The 13,608-nt window shown below is 41.9% G+C and overlaps 1 protein-coding gene across 1 annotated transcript; it reads right to left on the bottom strand.

The window, feature by feature from the left end:
• Nucleotides 1–688: 688 nt before the first annotated feature.
• Nucleotides 689–13,173, bottom strand: LOC306888047 (solute carrier family 23 member 1-like). Its single transcript, XM_079446148.1, has 12 exons — nucleotides 12,953–13,173; nucleotides 12,061–12,204; nucleotides 11,348–11,505; nucleotides 4,922–5,081; nucleotides 4,263–4,444; nucleotides 3,435–3,555; nucleotides 3,202–3,358; nucleotides 2,812–3,065; nucleotides 2,483–2,647; nucleotides 2,109–2,217; nucleotides 1,883–1,978; nucleotides 689–1,607 (listed from the first exon to the last, which is right to left on the bottom strand). Exons 1-12 carry the CDS (start codon nucleotides 12,998–13,000, stop codon nucleotides 1,342–1,344), a joined length of 1,860 nt encoding a protein of 619 aa, XP_079302274.1. The 5' UTR covers nucleotides 13,001–13,173; the 3' UTR covers nucleotides 689–1,341.
• Nucleotides 13,174–13,608: the final 435 nt, after the last annotated feature.

The raw sequence follows: 13,608 nt of genomic DNA, 5'->3' as shown, positions 1-13,608 counted from the left end.
ATTTGGGTTTTAGAACCTCTGAGGACCCTTTAATAACAGATAATACTCCAGCATGTGTCCATGAGGTGTGTTTTAAAGATCTCCTCAGACCTGAACGGATTTATTATCTATAAACTGTGTGTTCCTTAAAGCTTGTCTAATAAAAAACAAAAAACAATGGCATCATTAGATTTATCGCGTGAATTTTAAAACTGAATTTATTATGTAAAAATTGTGTTTTTACCTTTTCATTTATCATGTTTGTATATCGCCATTAAAACAGAGGAGTTTGGGGAGTCAAATGAATCGAAGTTATTTGTTCCGGGTTTATTATGAATAAGCGTCCAAACGAATCGATTCACAATTGATTTGAATCGAGGAGGTTAGAAATAGTATCTCGTTACTGGAAAACAGTTAAGCTGCTGTAATGTTGATGAACAGTGGTAGTTAAGCAGTGGTAGTTTTAGCTAGTTACTTTCCCAAATGAGCCTACTGTAGCTACTGTTGCGTTTTCTATGCTCCAGTATGGCAGTCAATGTCAGTTTAATGTTTTAATTACACTAAATAACAGACATATTAAAAGCATGGCTGTGCATCATAATTTGAATGTTTTTGTGCTTCTGTTTCTGTCCTGTCTCCTGATCCTTTTGACCGGGTTTGAGTCCATGAATGGTAAATTGCTCTTACTAAATGAAGAATTGGCATCGTTGATGGTGATTGTTTATTTATAAAAAGTTGAGATGATGGGTTACAGATATCTCCCTGCTAAAAAAAAATAAAAAAAATAGAAGCCCAATAGAAACCATCACAGAAATTCCAATGGTTTCCATTAAAATAACATTATAAACCATTAAATTTTTCCAGTAAAACCATTACAAAATTCCTTTTTGTAGTGTGTTTTGGGCATTTTTCCAATAGGATTTAACATCCCACCAATAGAATCCATCACATAACAGTAGACACCATTATAGTTTTCATTAAAACCAATACAATTCCCATTATAACCATTAAATCCATTACATTTTCTATTGTGTTTTGGGCAGGGTTCTATTGTTTTTTTTTTTCAGCAGGGCTACTATTTACAGTGAAAAGAAGTAGTGATGAAAATAACAACTGAAGTAAAATCATTCAAATTAACATTATGTTGACAGATATCATTCATATGGATAGGTCTAGATGAAAATAGAGAGATATATTTGCACAGTGCCTCAGATAAAAAGTTAAATTAAGTAGCCTACATGGGGTAGCTGCCTTCTCAGTTCAGTCCATACCTCAGGATGTGACATAAGAGTCACAGTATTAAGAGCCTTTTCTACATTGAACTAATTGTCACCTATTTAAAATGGAAGTCCCCATCACAGACTATAGTGCCACCCCTGCTATAATGTGTGTATCATCTTTGTTAGGCTCTGTTTTGGTGTCCAAAGAATCCAAACTGGACGGTGTGTTATTCTGTCTGCTGACTTTGTGTGTAGGGCAGAAGGGCACATATTTGGTCCATGTGAAGGAGGAGAGGCAGTTATTAATTCCAAAGGGCAGCCCATACACATCATCACTTTCTAAGGTGTTGTCTGACTCATTTTGGTGGGCCTTGTTCCATGCAATAATGCCTCGTTCACGTTTTGTTCCTGCCGGAATAATAAACAGACTGTTATTGCACGGTCTCAAAAGTTACTTGATGAGTCAGATTTATTAATTTACAAGGTTTTATTTGTTACATTTGCCTACATAAAGCAAAGGAGAGAAACATGGAGTAAAGTGAAGCCATATTAAAACAATGCTTTTGGGTAAAAGGAGTAATACTCTAAATTGAACATTTTTGGTTTGAATATCAGTAAATGTCTTCATATGTGTGTATTAGGAATAGGCATATTTATTGAAGCAGATTATTAGCAGAACTCACCGGGTATTGTGTTATCAAGGAGAAATCCAAAGAATCCTCCAACAAACATACTGGTTGTCAGTAGCACTTGAAGTACATGGTCCAGTTCAACAACTCCTAATACAAGAAGTAAGAAAGCAGAAATATTCATACTTGGAGTGGATGCAGTGTGTTGACAGCAGATGTATTTGTATCTATAAAGAGTCTGTAGCGTGTGCTTTTCCAATACAGATTATAGTTTACACACCTGTTGCTATGGATGTAGGGTTTTTAATTATCCAGTTGGGAATAGCAAGCCCAGTAAACATGGAGAAGCCAAAGATGAAGATGTTGCGTGAAGAGTTCATGTCTGTATACTATTCATAATGGAAATCAGTCATATTAATAATATTTTATATGAAGAACAGTATTGATTCAAACATCTGATGTCAGTAAGATTTTATTTTTTTAAGAATGTTAATGATACATGTAATATAATGTTAGAATGTAATAATGTTACAAAATATTTCAAATAAATTCTGCTCTATTGAACTTTCTATTAATCAAAGAATCCTGATAAAAAAAAAAAAATTATAGTTTTTGCTAATGTATTACTTTTTGCATTAACCATACTGTTTTTACCTGAAGATTTGAAACACCAGCAGCCATAATGACCCCGAACATGACCAGAAACATTCCTCCAATAACAGGTGTCGGTATTGTAGTAAATATGGCTCCAATTTTCCCAAACATTCCCATTATAATCATTACAAAGCCACTGCAAACAATAACCATGCGACTGCCAACCTGCAAAAGATGAAATGTTTCTCTCGATTAGTGTCATAGTTTCACAGAAAACATGCTAAACAATCTCTCTCTCAAAAAAGTAGTGTTGTAAGCCTATATGCAATCATTGTGAAGTAAAATCAAATTACATTTTGGCTAATAAAACTTATTGGGAAACTTTGTACCTTAGTGATACCCAAGGCTCCTATGTTCTCACTGTAGGATGTGGTTCCGTTGCCTGTTCCCCAGGCACCTGCCAGCAGACACCCGATGCCTTCAATGCCAATACCTCTGTTGACGGCATGTCTTGGAGGTGGTGGGGCGCCAGATAACCTGGCACAAGCATGATAATCCCCCACTGACTCTATCATGGAGGATATGACTCCTGCCAGGATTCCAAAAACTCCTGCCAGACTAACAGTTGGCACTCCCCATTGACCTGGGAATACAGTTATATAGCCATAAATAAACCATAATATGGATTATGATTCAATATAGTAGATTATGGTTCCTGTAAAATACAGCAATGACCATATAATATACTTTATAGGTCTTAATTGTTCTGGATAAAATACCCGGATAAGGAAATCTGAACCAAGGCGCCCTGCCCATAACATCTCCTTTAATGTCAGTCCGAGCTAGATAACCATATTTATCAGGATCTGAGGGCAGGACATTGTAGATCGTCAGCAGGTAGCAAATCAACCAAGACAGAGTGATTCCTAGCAGGACCTGAGGAAACACACCTTGTTTATAAAAGTAGTTTTATGGAGCATTAATGTTTAGAAAACAGATTAACAAGACTCACGGGCAGAATCTGAAATATGTAAATCCTGCTGGTGTGAAACTTCTTGGCTTTGCTATATTTGGGGAAGGGAATGGAAATATGGCGAAGATACTGCGAGAAAATGACAATCAAGCATGTCGTCCTGTGGAGGAAAAGGAAACTGTGTTACGGCTCTGTGTCAGATGAAGTTTAAAAGAGCATTACATGTCCAGAGATACTGAACATGAGAGCTGGACTTAAACTCCCATGTTTCATATTGGCTACTGTTGTGGGAACAGTATTGGGGAGTAACCACCTAAAAGTCAAAAGGCTTCAAGCTTAACTACTATATTCAGCTGGTGAGCAGAAAGTCAAGGCTAAAATCGTAAAGTGCCTGGGTGGTGTAAACAGTCCTTGTAGAACTTGTAGTCTTATTCTTTCTAGTGAATCAGTTCTAGTAGATGATTCATATAAATGAACCAATTCACCAAAAAATTATTCACAGGTTTGAGTCAGTTTATATACTACTACTGTGTTTTTGACTCAGTTGCATCATATTGGCGTGTTTTATTTTCTGTTGCCATAAATGTGATTGATTGTTTGTTCAAAATCTGCAAAATATGTGCAGTGAAGTGCATATTACAAAATACGTATATATAGTATATATATATATATATATATATAATTTTTTTTTAAATAAAAACTTATATGGTATTAACTATGCCCTTTTTAGTAATTTGATGTTGTTATCTACCATATATATATATATATATATAATTATAATTTTTTTTTTTCCTAAATGTTATTCTTTACTATAGTCTACCTACTTCAAATGTTCATTAATGATGATTAATTTTAAGAAGTACACACATGGAAGAGATGCCCCAGTGGTGTCCTGCGTTCATGCCAGCGGAGTCAAACAGTGATAGACCGATTAGTGAAATAGTTGGTGCGATGGTCAAAGGGCCAATGAAACGCATGATGAGGCCAATTAGACCGGAGAATCCCACTAGCACTTGGAATAGGGAACCCACCATGATCGAGCCTTGGAGCTGTGCAGAGATGACAAAATACAATAAAGATACTATTATATATGTTGTTTTGATCTAAAAAGGTAATATTGGAAATCTATGGTTAATTAACTTTCCATCCATCCAAATATGCAGTGCCCCAAAAATTATGAATTTCAGTGGGTTAGAATATAAAATATTAAGCCATGTTATGGCACAACTTGTAAATTAGTGATGCTATTCTCACTATTTTTGCAATTGCCAGCTGTTTCCAAGGTAATTTTTAATGACTACATGCAGTCAGTTTCCTTCAAGTTCACATGGTGACCTTCAAGTGTCCAATTTAGCCAAATTAATGTCCATCTAGCCATTTTATTTTTGCTGATTTTTTTGGTTGAGCTTTATCATTGCAATGACTGCCACATTTTAAAGTGTGGTTTAAGTGTCGAAATGTATTTAGAACCACTCTACATATGTTCATGAGTCCTTACATAGACTATCAGTTACTGAGATACTCACCATTTGCATTCGACTTTGCCAAACATTAATGAACTCAGGTGAGGAGGTGTTGACCAGGCTGGCGTTCTGTGTCCAAGCTGGACAGGTCCATTCAGGCATCGATAGCAAAGCCATGGTGGGCGACAGGAGTGTAAAAGTGCCACCCTGGAGAATGGGTAACCTTGCATTAGGAAAAAGAAGAGCCTTGTCACCAAATGTATAATTCTTGTTGTTGTTTTTGTTCAATGAGTACACAGGTTCTTCCGACTTTTAATGTTGAAACGTGTCTTTCCCCTTGTCAACTTGTCAAGTTTAGTATCTCATTCTCAACCCTCCCTTCCTGATTCCTTACTAAAAGCCAAGTCAGGCCATAAACAAGGTAAAGCATTGTTGTATGTTTTTAATAGATCAGATGTATGGCACTGTTATAGTAGATAATGATTTTATTGTACAAGTTAACAGGTCATTTATGTGTAATCAGTTACACCTACAAAAAGCAATTTAGGTGGTTTTGGGAGTATTAAGACATATTTTTTGAAACTAATACAACAATTTTACTGCTTTACACAAAAGGGAGCTCCACAACTGAGAGGCCTGAGGAATGTGGATTTAAAATGTGCTGAACTTCATGGTAATAAGATGGAAAATTCATAATCCTATTATGGCCTTTAGCTTTTGCAGTAATCACTCTGACCAAAGTCCAACATATTTCTGCTGTACATCAGTAACAGACTGATTTAGATTGATTATGTTTGATTATAAAAGCTAATGCTCTTGAAGATCTGTAGAGGTACATTTAGGATTTCTTCTAATGTTATTCAGGTCAAGTAGCCCTAATAAGAGCGCAATAGGTCTTCAGCCTTAAACAAGCAGAGGCTTATCAGACGGTGAAAACATTGCTAAGCCTACATTATTCACACTTTCTTAGGTCAATGAACCCTTGGATTGAATGTTTGGAATGGATTGTTGTCCTGGGACATTGTTTATCTTGAATGAAAGTAACAGGTTTTTTATCATTTTATTTAGGAGAGGAACACAAAAAAAATATATATGTATATTTACATAATCATTTACATATATCATTTTTATATAGTATTTTAAATTATATGTACAGTCATGGCCAAAAATATCGGCACCCTTTTTAATTGTGGCCAATGTGTATTAGAGAAAAACATTTATTTCATAATGATATTTCCCCCCATTTTAAATTCTTATTATCCAATGAAAGGTTAGATTTTTGGGATTTTTTTTAAATAAAAGATCAAAAGGATTAACAATGTGTAACGCCACACCAGCAGAGGGAGCTCTTGCCCTAGTACAGACTGTTACTGCTCCCTCTGCTTCTATGGTTACTTCCTGTTTGGCGGCCATATAAAGAGGGCCATGCCAAACAGGCCTTTGCGAAGTCTTGTTTCCCTGTGTTTGGACATTACTGAGCGTTTTCATTGCCTTGTTTTTGCCTTGCCTGTGTTTCGGACTCTGGATTGTTTTTCTGGTTTTTGATTGTTTGCCGCCTGCCTTGACCATTGCCTGTGTTTTTGTCTACTCTCTTGCCTTGCCCTGGATATTATTGTTTGCTGGTGATCGACCCTGCCTGCCTTGACCACGATCTGTATAATAAAGCTTGCGTTTGGATCTTATCCCTGTTGTCACGCTCCAGTCCTCATTACAGAAGACTTCGCCTACCACAGATCCAGCAGCTTTACCATCAACCATGAATCCTGAGGATTGTCTCGTGCGCCTCCGTCAAGGTGAGCTGCCCATTGAAGATTATGTGGCTAAGTTTTGTGAACTTTCCTACCAGACAGACTTTAAGGAAAGCTTCTTGAAAGACATTTTTCGGTTTGGACTAAGTAAAGAAATATCAAACTTAATGCCACGAAATACCCATCACTGGACTCTTACTCGTTATATTGATTTTGCTTTGTGTTTGAGTGGCTCTGCACTTACTGTGGGGACTGCTGATGAGGAACCCGGCTACCCTCCGGCATCCTCTACACCAGAGTATTCGAACGTCATGTCTGGAATTATTCACGTCACGTCAGAGTCTACACAGCCTGCTCATGTCATTCCTGCCAAGCCAAGGCGAACTCACGTCAAGCCTAAGTCTATTCATGTCATGCCTACCAAGCCACAGTCTGCTTTCTTCACGTCTGCTAAGCCACAGCCTGCAAATGTTGCGTCTGTCAAGCCAGGACTTACTCGCGTCACCTCTGTCAAGGCAAATCCTGCTAACATCATGCCTACTAACCCGAAACCTCCCAACATCACGCCTGCCACGCCCCAGCTTGCTAATGTCATGTCTGCTACACCAGGACCTACTCGCGTCATGCCAGTTAAGTCACAGTTTACTCCTGTCATGTTAAACCCGTCACTGTCTGATTACATATCTACCAACCCAGAGTCTGATAACGTCATGTCTGCTACCCCAGGGCCTGCTCACGTTATGCTGGCTACTCAGGAGATTCTCCATAACATGGCCGCTATTCAAGAGCTCCATCGTAAGATAGCTGCTACACAAGAGTCTCTCGGGAAAATGGCCGCAGTTTTAGAGTCTGCTCGCGTCATGCCTGCCCAGCCAGAGCCTGCTCGCGTCATGCCTGCCCAGCCAGAGCCTGCTCGCGTCATGCCTGCCCAGCCAGAGCCTGCTCGCGTCATGCCTGCTCACGGCATGCCTGCCCAGCCAGAGTCTACAGGGCCTACTCCCATCACGCCGGAATACCTGGCCAAGATGGCCACCATGCCTGAGTCCTCTGCCAGGATGGCCACCATGCCTGTGCCTCGCCATGTCACAGCTCTCAATCCAAAAACTGTGTACAAAATGGCCACCATACAAGAGTCACATCACATCTCAGACGATTTTCCACAGTCTTATCAAATCACAGCTGATGTGAAAGAACCGAGTCAAGTCATAACTGCTACCAACAAGCCAAGCCTAGCCACAGCTGATCATCACAAATCAAGCCAAGCCACAATTGATCATCACGAGTCAAGCCAAGCCACAATTGATCGTCTGGAGTCAAGCCAAGTCCCAGTTGATCATCCCAAAACAAGCCAAGCCACAATTGATTGCCATGAGGCAAGTAAAGCCACAGTTGATCCTCGCGAGTCCAGCCAAGGCACAACTCTTCACGCCTCAGCTCCTCAGCCAGAGTCTCTTCACGCCTCAGCTCCTCAGCCAGAGTCTCTTCACGCCTCAGCTCCTCAGCCAGAGTCTCTTCACGCCTCAGCTCCTCAGCCAGAGTCTCTTCACGCCTCAGCTCCTCAGCCAGAGTCTCTTCACGCCTCAGCTCCTCAGCCAGAGTCTCTTCACGCCTCAGCTCCTCAGCCAGAGTCTCTTCACGCCTCAGCTCCTCAGCCAGAGTCTCTTCACGCCTCAGCTCCTCAGCCAGAGTCTCTTCACGCCTCAGCTCCTCAGCCAGAGTCTCTTCACGCCTCAGCTCCTCAGCCAGAGTCTCTTCACGCCTCAGCTCCTCAGCCAGAGTCTCTTCACGCCTCAGCTCCTCAGCCAGAGTCTCTTCACGCCTCAGCTCCTCAGCCAGAGTCTCTTCACGCCTCAGCTCCTCAGCCAGAGTCTCTTCACGCCTCAGCTCCTCAGCCAGAGTCTCTTCACGCCTCAGCTCCTCAGCCAGAGTCTCTTCACGCCTCAGCTCCTCAGCCAGAGTCTCTTCACGCCTCAGCTCCTCAGCCAGAGTCTCTTCACGCCTCAGCTCCTCAGCCAGAGTCTCTTCACGCCTCCGCCGAACTGACAAAGGCTGTTACCACAGATTCTAGGTCAGTCCTTCGAGTTCTGATATCCAGTGTGATGGACCCACCACTGATGTCGGTGCGAGAAGCAGGCATTCCCAAGGTCTCAACTCTGGCTGTTACCGAGACTGTTCCCCTGACCTCAGTGCTTCCCGTTATGGCGGTCGCCGTTCTGAGTGTGTGGGCTGCACACTGTGCTCCTGAGGCCTCTCCGGTCCATGAGCCTGTTCCAGTACCACCAGAGGTGGCGGCTTCGGCTGCAGAACCTCCCGAAGTGGTGGTACCTACACCCGTATCCCGAGAATCCAGTTCTCAAGTCACGGCCAGGAGTGCTGATCCAGATCCCCGAGAATCCTGTTCTCCAGTCACGGCCAGGAGTGCCGTTCCTGATCCTCAAGTGTCCGCGCTGCAAGAGCGCCCACAAGTGCCCGCTCTTCCAGAGCGCCCTCAAGTGCCCGCTCCTCCTGAACTCACGGTCTACCCTGTCACGGCCACGGAGGCTGTTCCTGAACTCGCTGTCTGCCCCGTCACGGCCACGGAGACCGTTCCTGAACTCGCTGTCTGCCCCGTCACGGCCACGGAGACCGTTCCTGAACTCACTGTCTGCCCTGTCACGGTCATGGAGGCCATTCCCGAACTCACTGTCTACCCTGCCACGGAGGCCGTTTCTGAACTCACTGTCTGCCCTGTCACGGCCATGGAGATCGTTCCTGAGCTCTCGCCCTGTCCTGTCACGGCTAAAGAGGCCGCCTGTGAGCTCACGCCCTGTCCTGTCACGGCTAAAGAGGCCGTCTGTGAGCTCACGCCCTGTCCTGTCACGGCCAAGGAGGCCGTCTGTGAATCCTTGTCCTGCCCAGTCACGGCTATGGAGGCCGTCTGTGAATCCACGTCCTGCCCAGTCACGGCTATGGAAGCTGCCTTTGAATCCTTGTCCTGTCCTGCCACGGCCATTGAGACCGTCTACGAACTCTCGACCTGCCCTGTCACGGCCCCTGGGACCATGGGGACTCTCTCTGTGTTGTCTGTCTCTGTTCTCCCTGTGGTGTCTGTCTCTGTTCTCCCTAGATCCCTGATCCTGCCATGGCTTCCTGACCAGTCCGCTCTACCGTGGAGATACTCTACCCAGTCTACGCCACACTGGTGGGCTCCGGCTCCGTTTACTCCGCCGTGGTGGTCAGCTGTCTGGCTCTGGGGGTCTCCTGCTCCGCCCAGGTGGGCTCTGGTCCCGTCCTGCCCTGCAACAAGGACTCTCCCAGTGTTGTCTGTCTCTGCTCTCTCTGTGTTGTCTGTCCTTGTTCTCCCCAGATCCCAGTCTCTGTCATGGGTTCCTGCTCGAGTCTGGTGGTTGTCTGCCCCGCCGTGGTGGTCTTATGCTCGGGTCTGGTGGTCCTCTGCTCCGCCGTGGCGGTCCTCTGCTCCGGTCTGGTCATCTGCTCCGCCATGGTGGTCTTCTGCTCAACCCTGGTGGGCTCTGACCCCGTCTGATCCGCCCTGCTGGGATTTGGTCCCGTCTGCTTCGCCCTGGTGGGCTCCAGTCCCATCGTCTCCACCATGGCTTCCTACCCTACCAGCTCTGCTATGGCTTAACCTGTCGACTCCACCATGGACACATGCTCCACTGTACTACAGTTTGCCTTTGTTCCATGATCCAGGTCCTCCATTGCTCCATGATCCAGGTCCACTCCCTCTGCATGGACCTGGCCCTCCGTCCCACCCCCTGGTCTACTTCATTCCCACCACCCTCCTGGACTGTTTATTTTTGAGCGCCAGGAGTCGCTCCTTGAGGGGGGGATTCTGTAACGCCACACCAGCAGAGGGAGCTCTTGCCCTAGTACAGACTGTTACTGCTCCCTCTGCTTCTATGGTTACTTCCTGTTTGGCGGCCATATAAAGAGGGCCATGCCAAACAGGCCTTTGCGAAGTCTTGTTTCCCTGTGTTTGGACATTACTGAGCGTTTTCATTGCCTTGTTTTTGCCTTGCCTGTGTTTCGGACTCTGGATTGTTTTTCTGGTTTTTGATTGTTTGCCGCCTGCCTTGACCATTGCCTGTGTTTTTGTCTACTCTCTTGCCTTGCCCTGGATATTATTGTTTGCTGGTGATCGACCCTGCCTGCCTTGACCACGATCTGTATAATAAAGCTTGCGTTTGGATCTTATCCCTGTTGTCACGCTCCAGTCCTCATTACACAATGCAGATTAATTTTCACAGTCTTCTTTGATCACATTTACCAAGGGTGCCAATATTTTTGGCCATGACTGTATATGCAATACTTAATATAATTGTAATATAATAAAATACTATATATAATAATATACTTCCAAATAAATAGTTGTTGTAGTATCTACATATAAATGACCCTTTTAATCATATAAAATTGATCTTACAACAAGAAATTGGATAAATTCAAAGCAAACCCTGCCTCAGAAAATTAAGGTGAACTTATAATCAAACAACCTTTCTATAATGAAACACGCATGGTTAAATAATTGACACAAGCCCGATTCATGAAGAAGATCAAAACACAAACAGTGTTTCATTGTTTAACTACACCTCATCCTTAAAATATTTTTAACAAGTCATGACATATCTTCCAGTCAGTGCACTGACCTTGGCCTTGGTTCTAGCACTTTTTCTGAATTCAGTTGTTTCCCTGTGAAACATATAACTTTGCCAAGAGTGATAATAATAAGTAACCGTACCTCACTCCGAAAGTAACCTGCAGTAAAGAGCACACCCCAGACACGAAGAAGATGGTGCTGATAAGGTGACTTTGCGTGAGGCTGTCATGTTGTAGACAGAGGCCCTGAGACAGTATCAGGGGAATGGCTATAATGCCACCAAAAGCTGTAAGATAGTGCTGTCAGAGAGATGGAGAGCAATTATGTACACTCTTTCTGTGACCCACTACACACATTATATACAGTAAAGTCTAAAAGTATAAACTCTCCAGTGAAAATGCTTTTATTTTGCATAATTTATAGACATTATACTATCAGTATAGCAATAAATCGAAGTGAAAAATGATTGTAGAATGGATTTTATATGTTCCCCTTTTGATGTAATGCCAGTAGCTCTCGGGTCCATGAACTCTGAATGAATATACAGAATCTTAACCCTAGAGCCTAGCATATCTTATTTGATGCATTAACTTATCAAGACCTTTGAACATGATCAAAACATTGCTGCAAAGTTAAATATTTAAATACCATCTTACTAAATCAGATTATTGGGAGAGATGTGGCAATTGATGTTTACTGTATATGCAATTTATGCAAATAAGTCTCTTCTGCTCACCAAGCCTGGCTTTATTTGATCCAAAGTACAGCAAAAACGGTAACATTTTGAAATTCTGATGATAAATTCTATCATACAAATCTGACATGTTCAACATCTTGATGTGTATGCCACTTACCTGAATCCCCAAAAAGATGCAAAGGTACCATGGTGGAATATCAGTGACACAATATGCCAGCTTGCTACTGTCTCCCTCCTTTGAGAAATTATCACTTCCATTTTTATTCTCTGGTAACTCACAGAAATGGTCTACACCATCAACCTAAAGTAAAAAAGAAAACAAAAAAAGCACTCAAATCCAGTTTCTGACCTAGCAGTTTTCAATCAATTTCATGTTAATAAATAAAAATAATTTCACATATAAACCACAAATAAATATAATTTGTTGGCCTATCCATTTAATTGGCTTTGTACGAGAAAAAAGACCAATAACCCCTCTCATTCTCAAGAGTGTTGTTTTTTTTTTAGGATAAAGAGTTAAACATATATATATATATATATATATATATATATATATGTTTTGTGATTGATCAATATGCAATAATAACAATTTCTTTCATACTTTTTGTTAATTAAATATTACATAAGCATGAGCTCTAAAACACACACATACACACACACACACACACACACACACACACACACACTCTGCTCCAGTCCACATTCCAGTTACTAAAACATTGAGCATGACCACAATAACAAACACATGAGTAAACATGCATTATCGAGAGTGATGAGAATCTTTGGTTACAACACCGATCATAGAAATGATCACATGCCATAGATTTTTATAACCCTGTGAATTTAAAGATCTTATTACTTGAATGCAGTCTGAAGTAACTTAGATTTACACAGTGAAAACAAGACCCATTACGCACCCATGATCACAGTACATTCAAAATTGATGTTCCTATATTCAATCTGTATACTTCCAGAAGCTCTAACGCTAATTTAACAAAGAAATTAGTAATTCTACCTAAAATGTATGTCTATTAATTGAGGTTACTCACAGTAAATGCATAGTTGTCCAATCCGTCACTAGTTTTCTCTGGAGCCATGAGTGTGGAGGCAGGAGACAGTGTAGAATTCTCAATGGGTCTCTAATAAGAGCGAGGGCAAGAGCTAGTTAAGAATAGCATAAAAAGAAGAGACAAGAGAGAAGAGAAAGGAGGGGCAAAAACGGAGACACGGGACAGGGTTTGGGGATGCTGCTGCTGATTGTAAATGCTATGGAACCCATCAGCAGCTCATGTGAACTCAATTACACCACAACTAGCAGGCAGCTGACCAGAGCCACGTGCTGCTCTGGATTCTGGCTTAGGAATACACACTAACACACACAATGTGTGCATGTGCACCAGTCCATTTGCATGCATGTTAATCACCATGCAATGCATCTTCAAAGTCAGCCTTTCTTTTCTTTCTTTCTTTCTTTGTTTCTTTCTTTCTTTCTTTCTTTCTTTCTTTTTTTCTTTCTTTCTTTCTTTTTTTCCCTTTTTTCCTTTCTATGTTTCTCTCTTTCATTCCTCATTCAAAAAAGCAGAGTATAATTTATTGCTTATTTTAGGGCAAGGGTCCTTGTATATTGTTGACTGCCGGGTTTATATGTTAACTTGGCTGCAGGTTTAATATAGTTAACTAAAATATATAACTTAAAAAAAAAAAA

The sequence above is a fragment of the Barbus barbus genome, assembly GCF_936440315.1.
Source record: "Barbus barbus genome assembly, chromosome: 22".
NCBI classification, from domain to species: domain Eukaryota; kingdom Metazoa; phylum Chordata; class Actinopteri; order Cypriniformes; family Cyprinidae; genus Barbus; species Barbus barbus.
The sequence above is the reverse complement of the archived record's forward strand: the minus strand, read 5'-3'. Positions and strand labels throughout refer to the sequence as shown.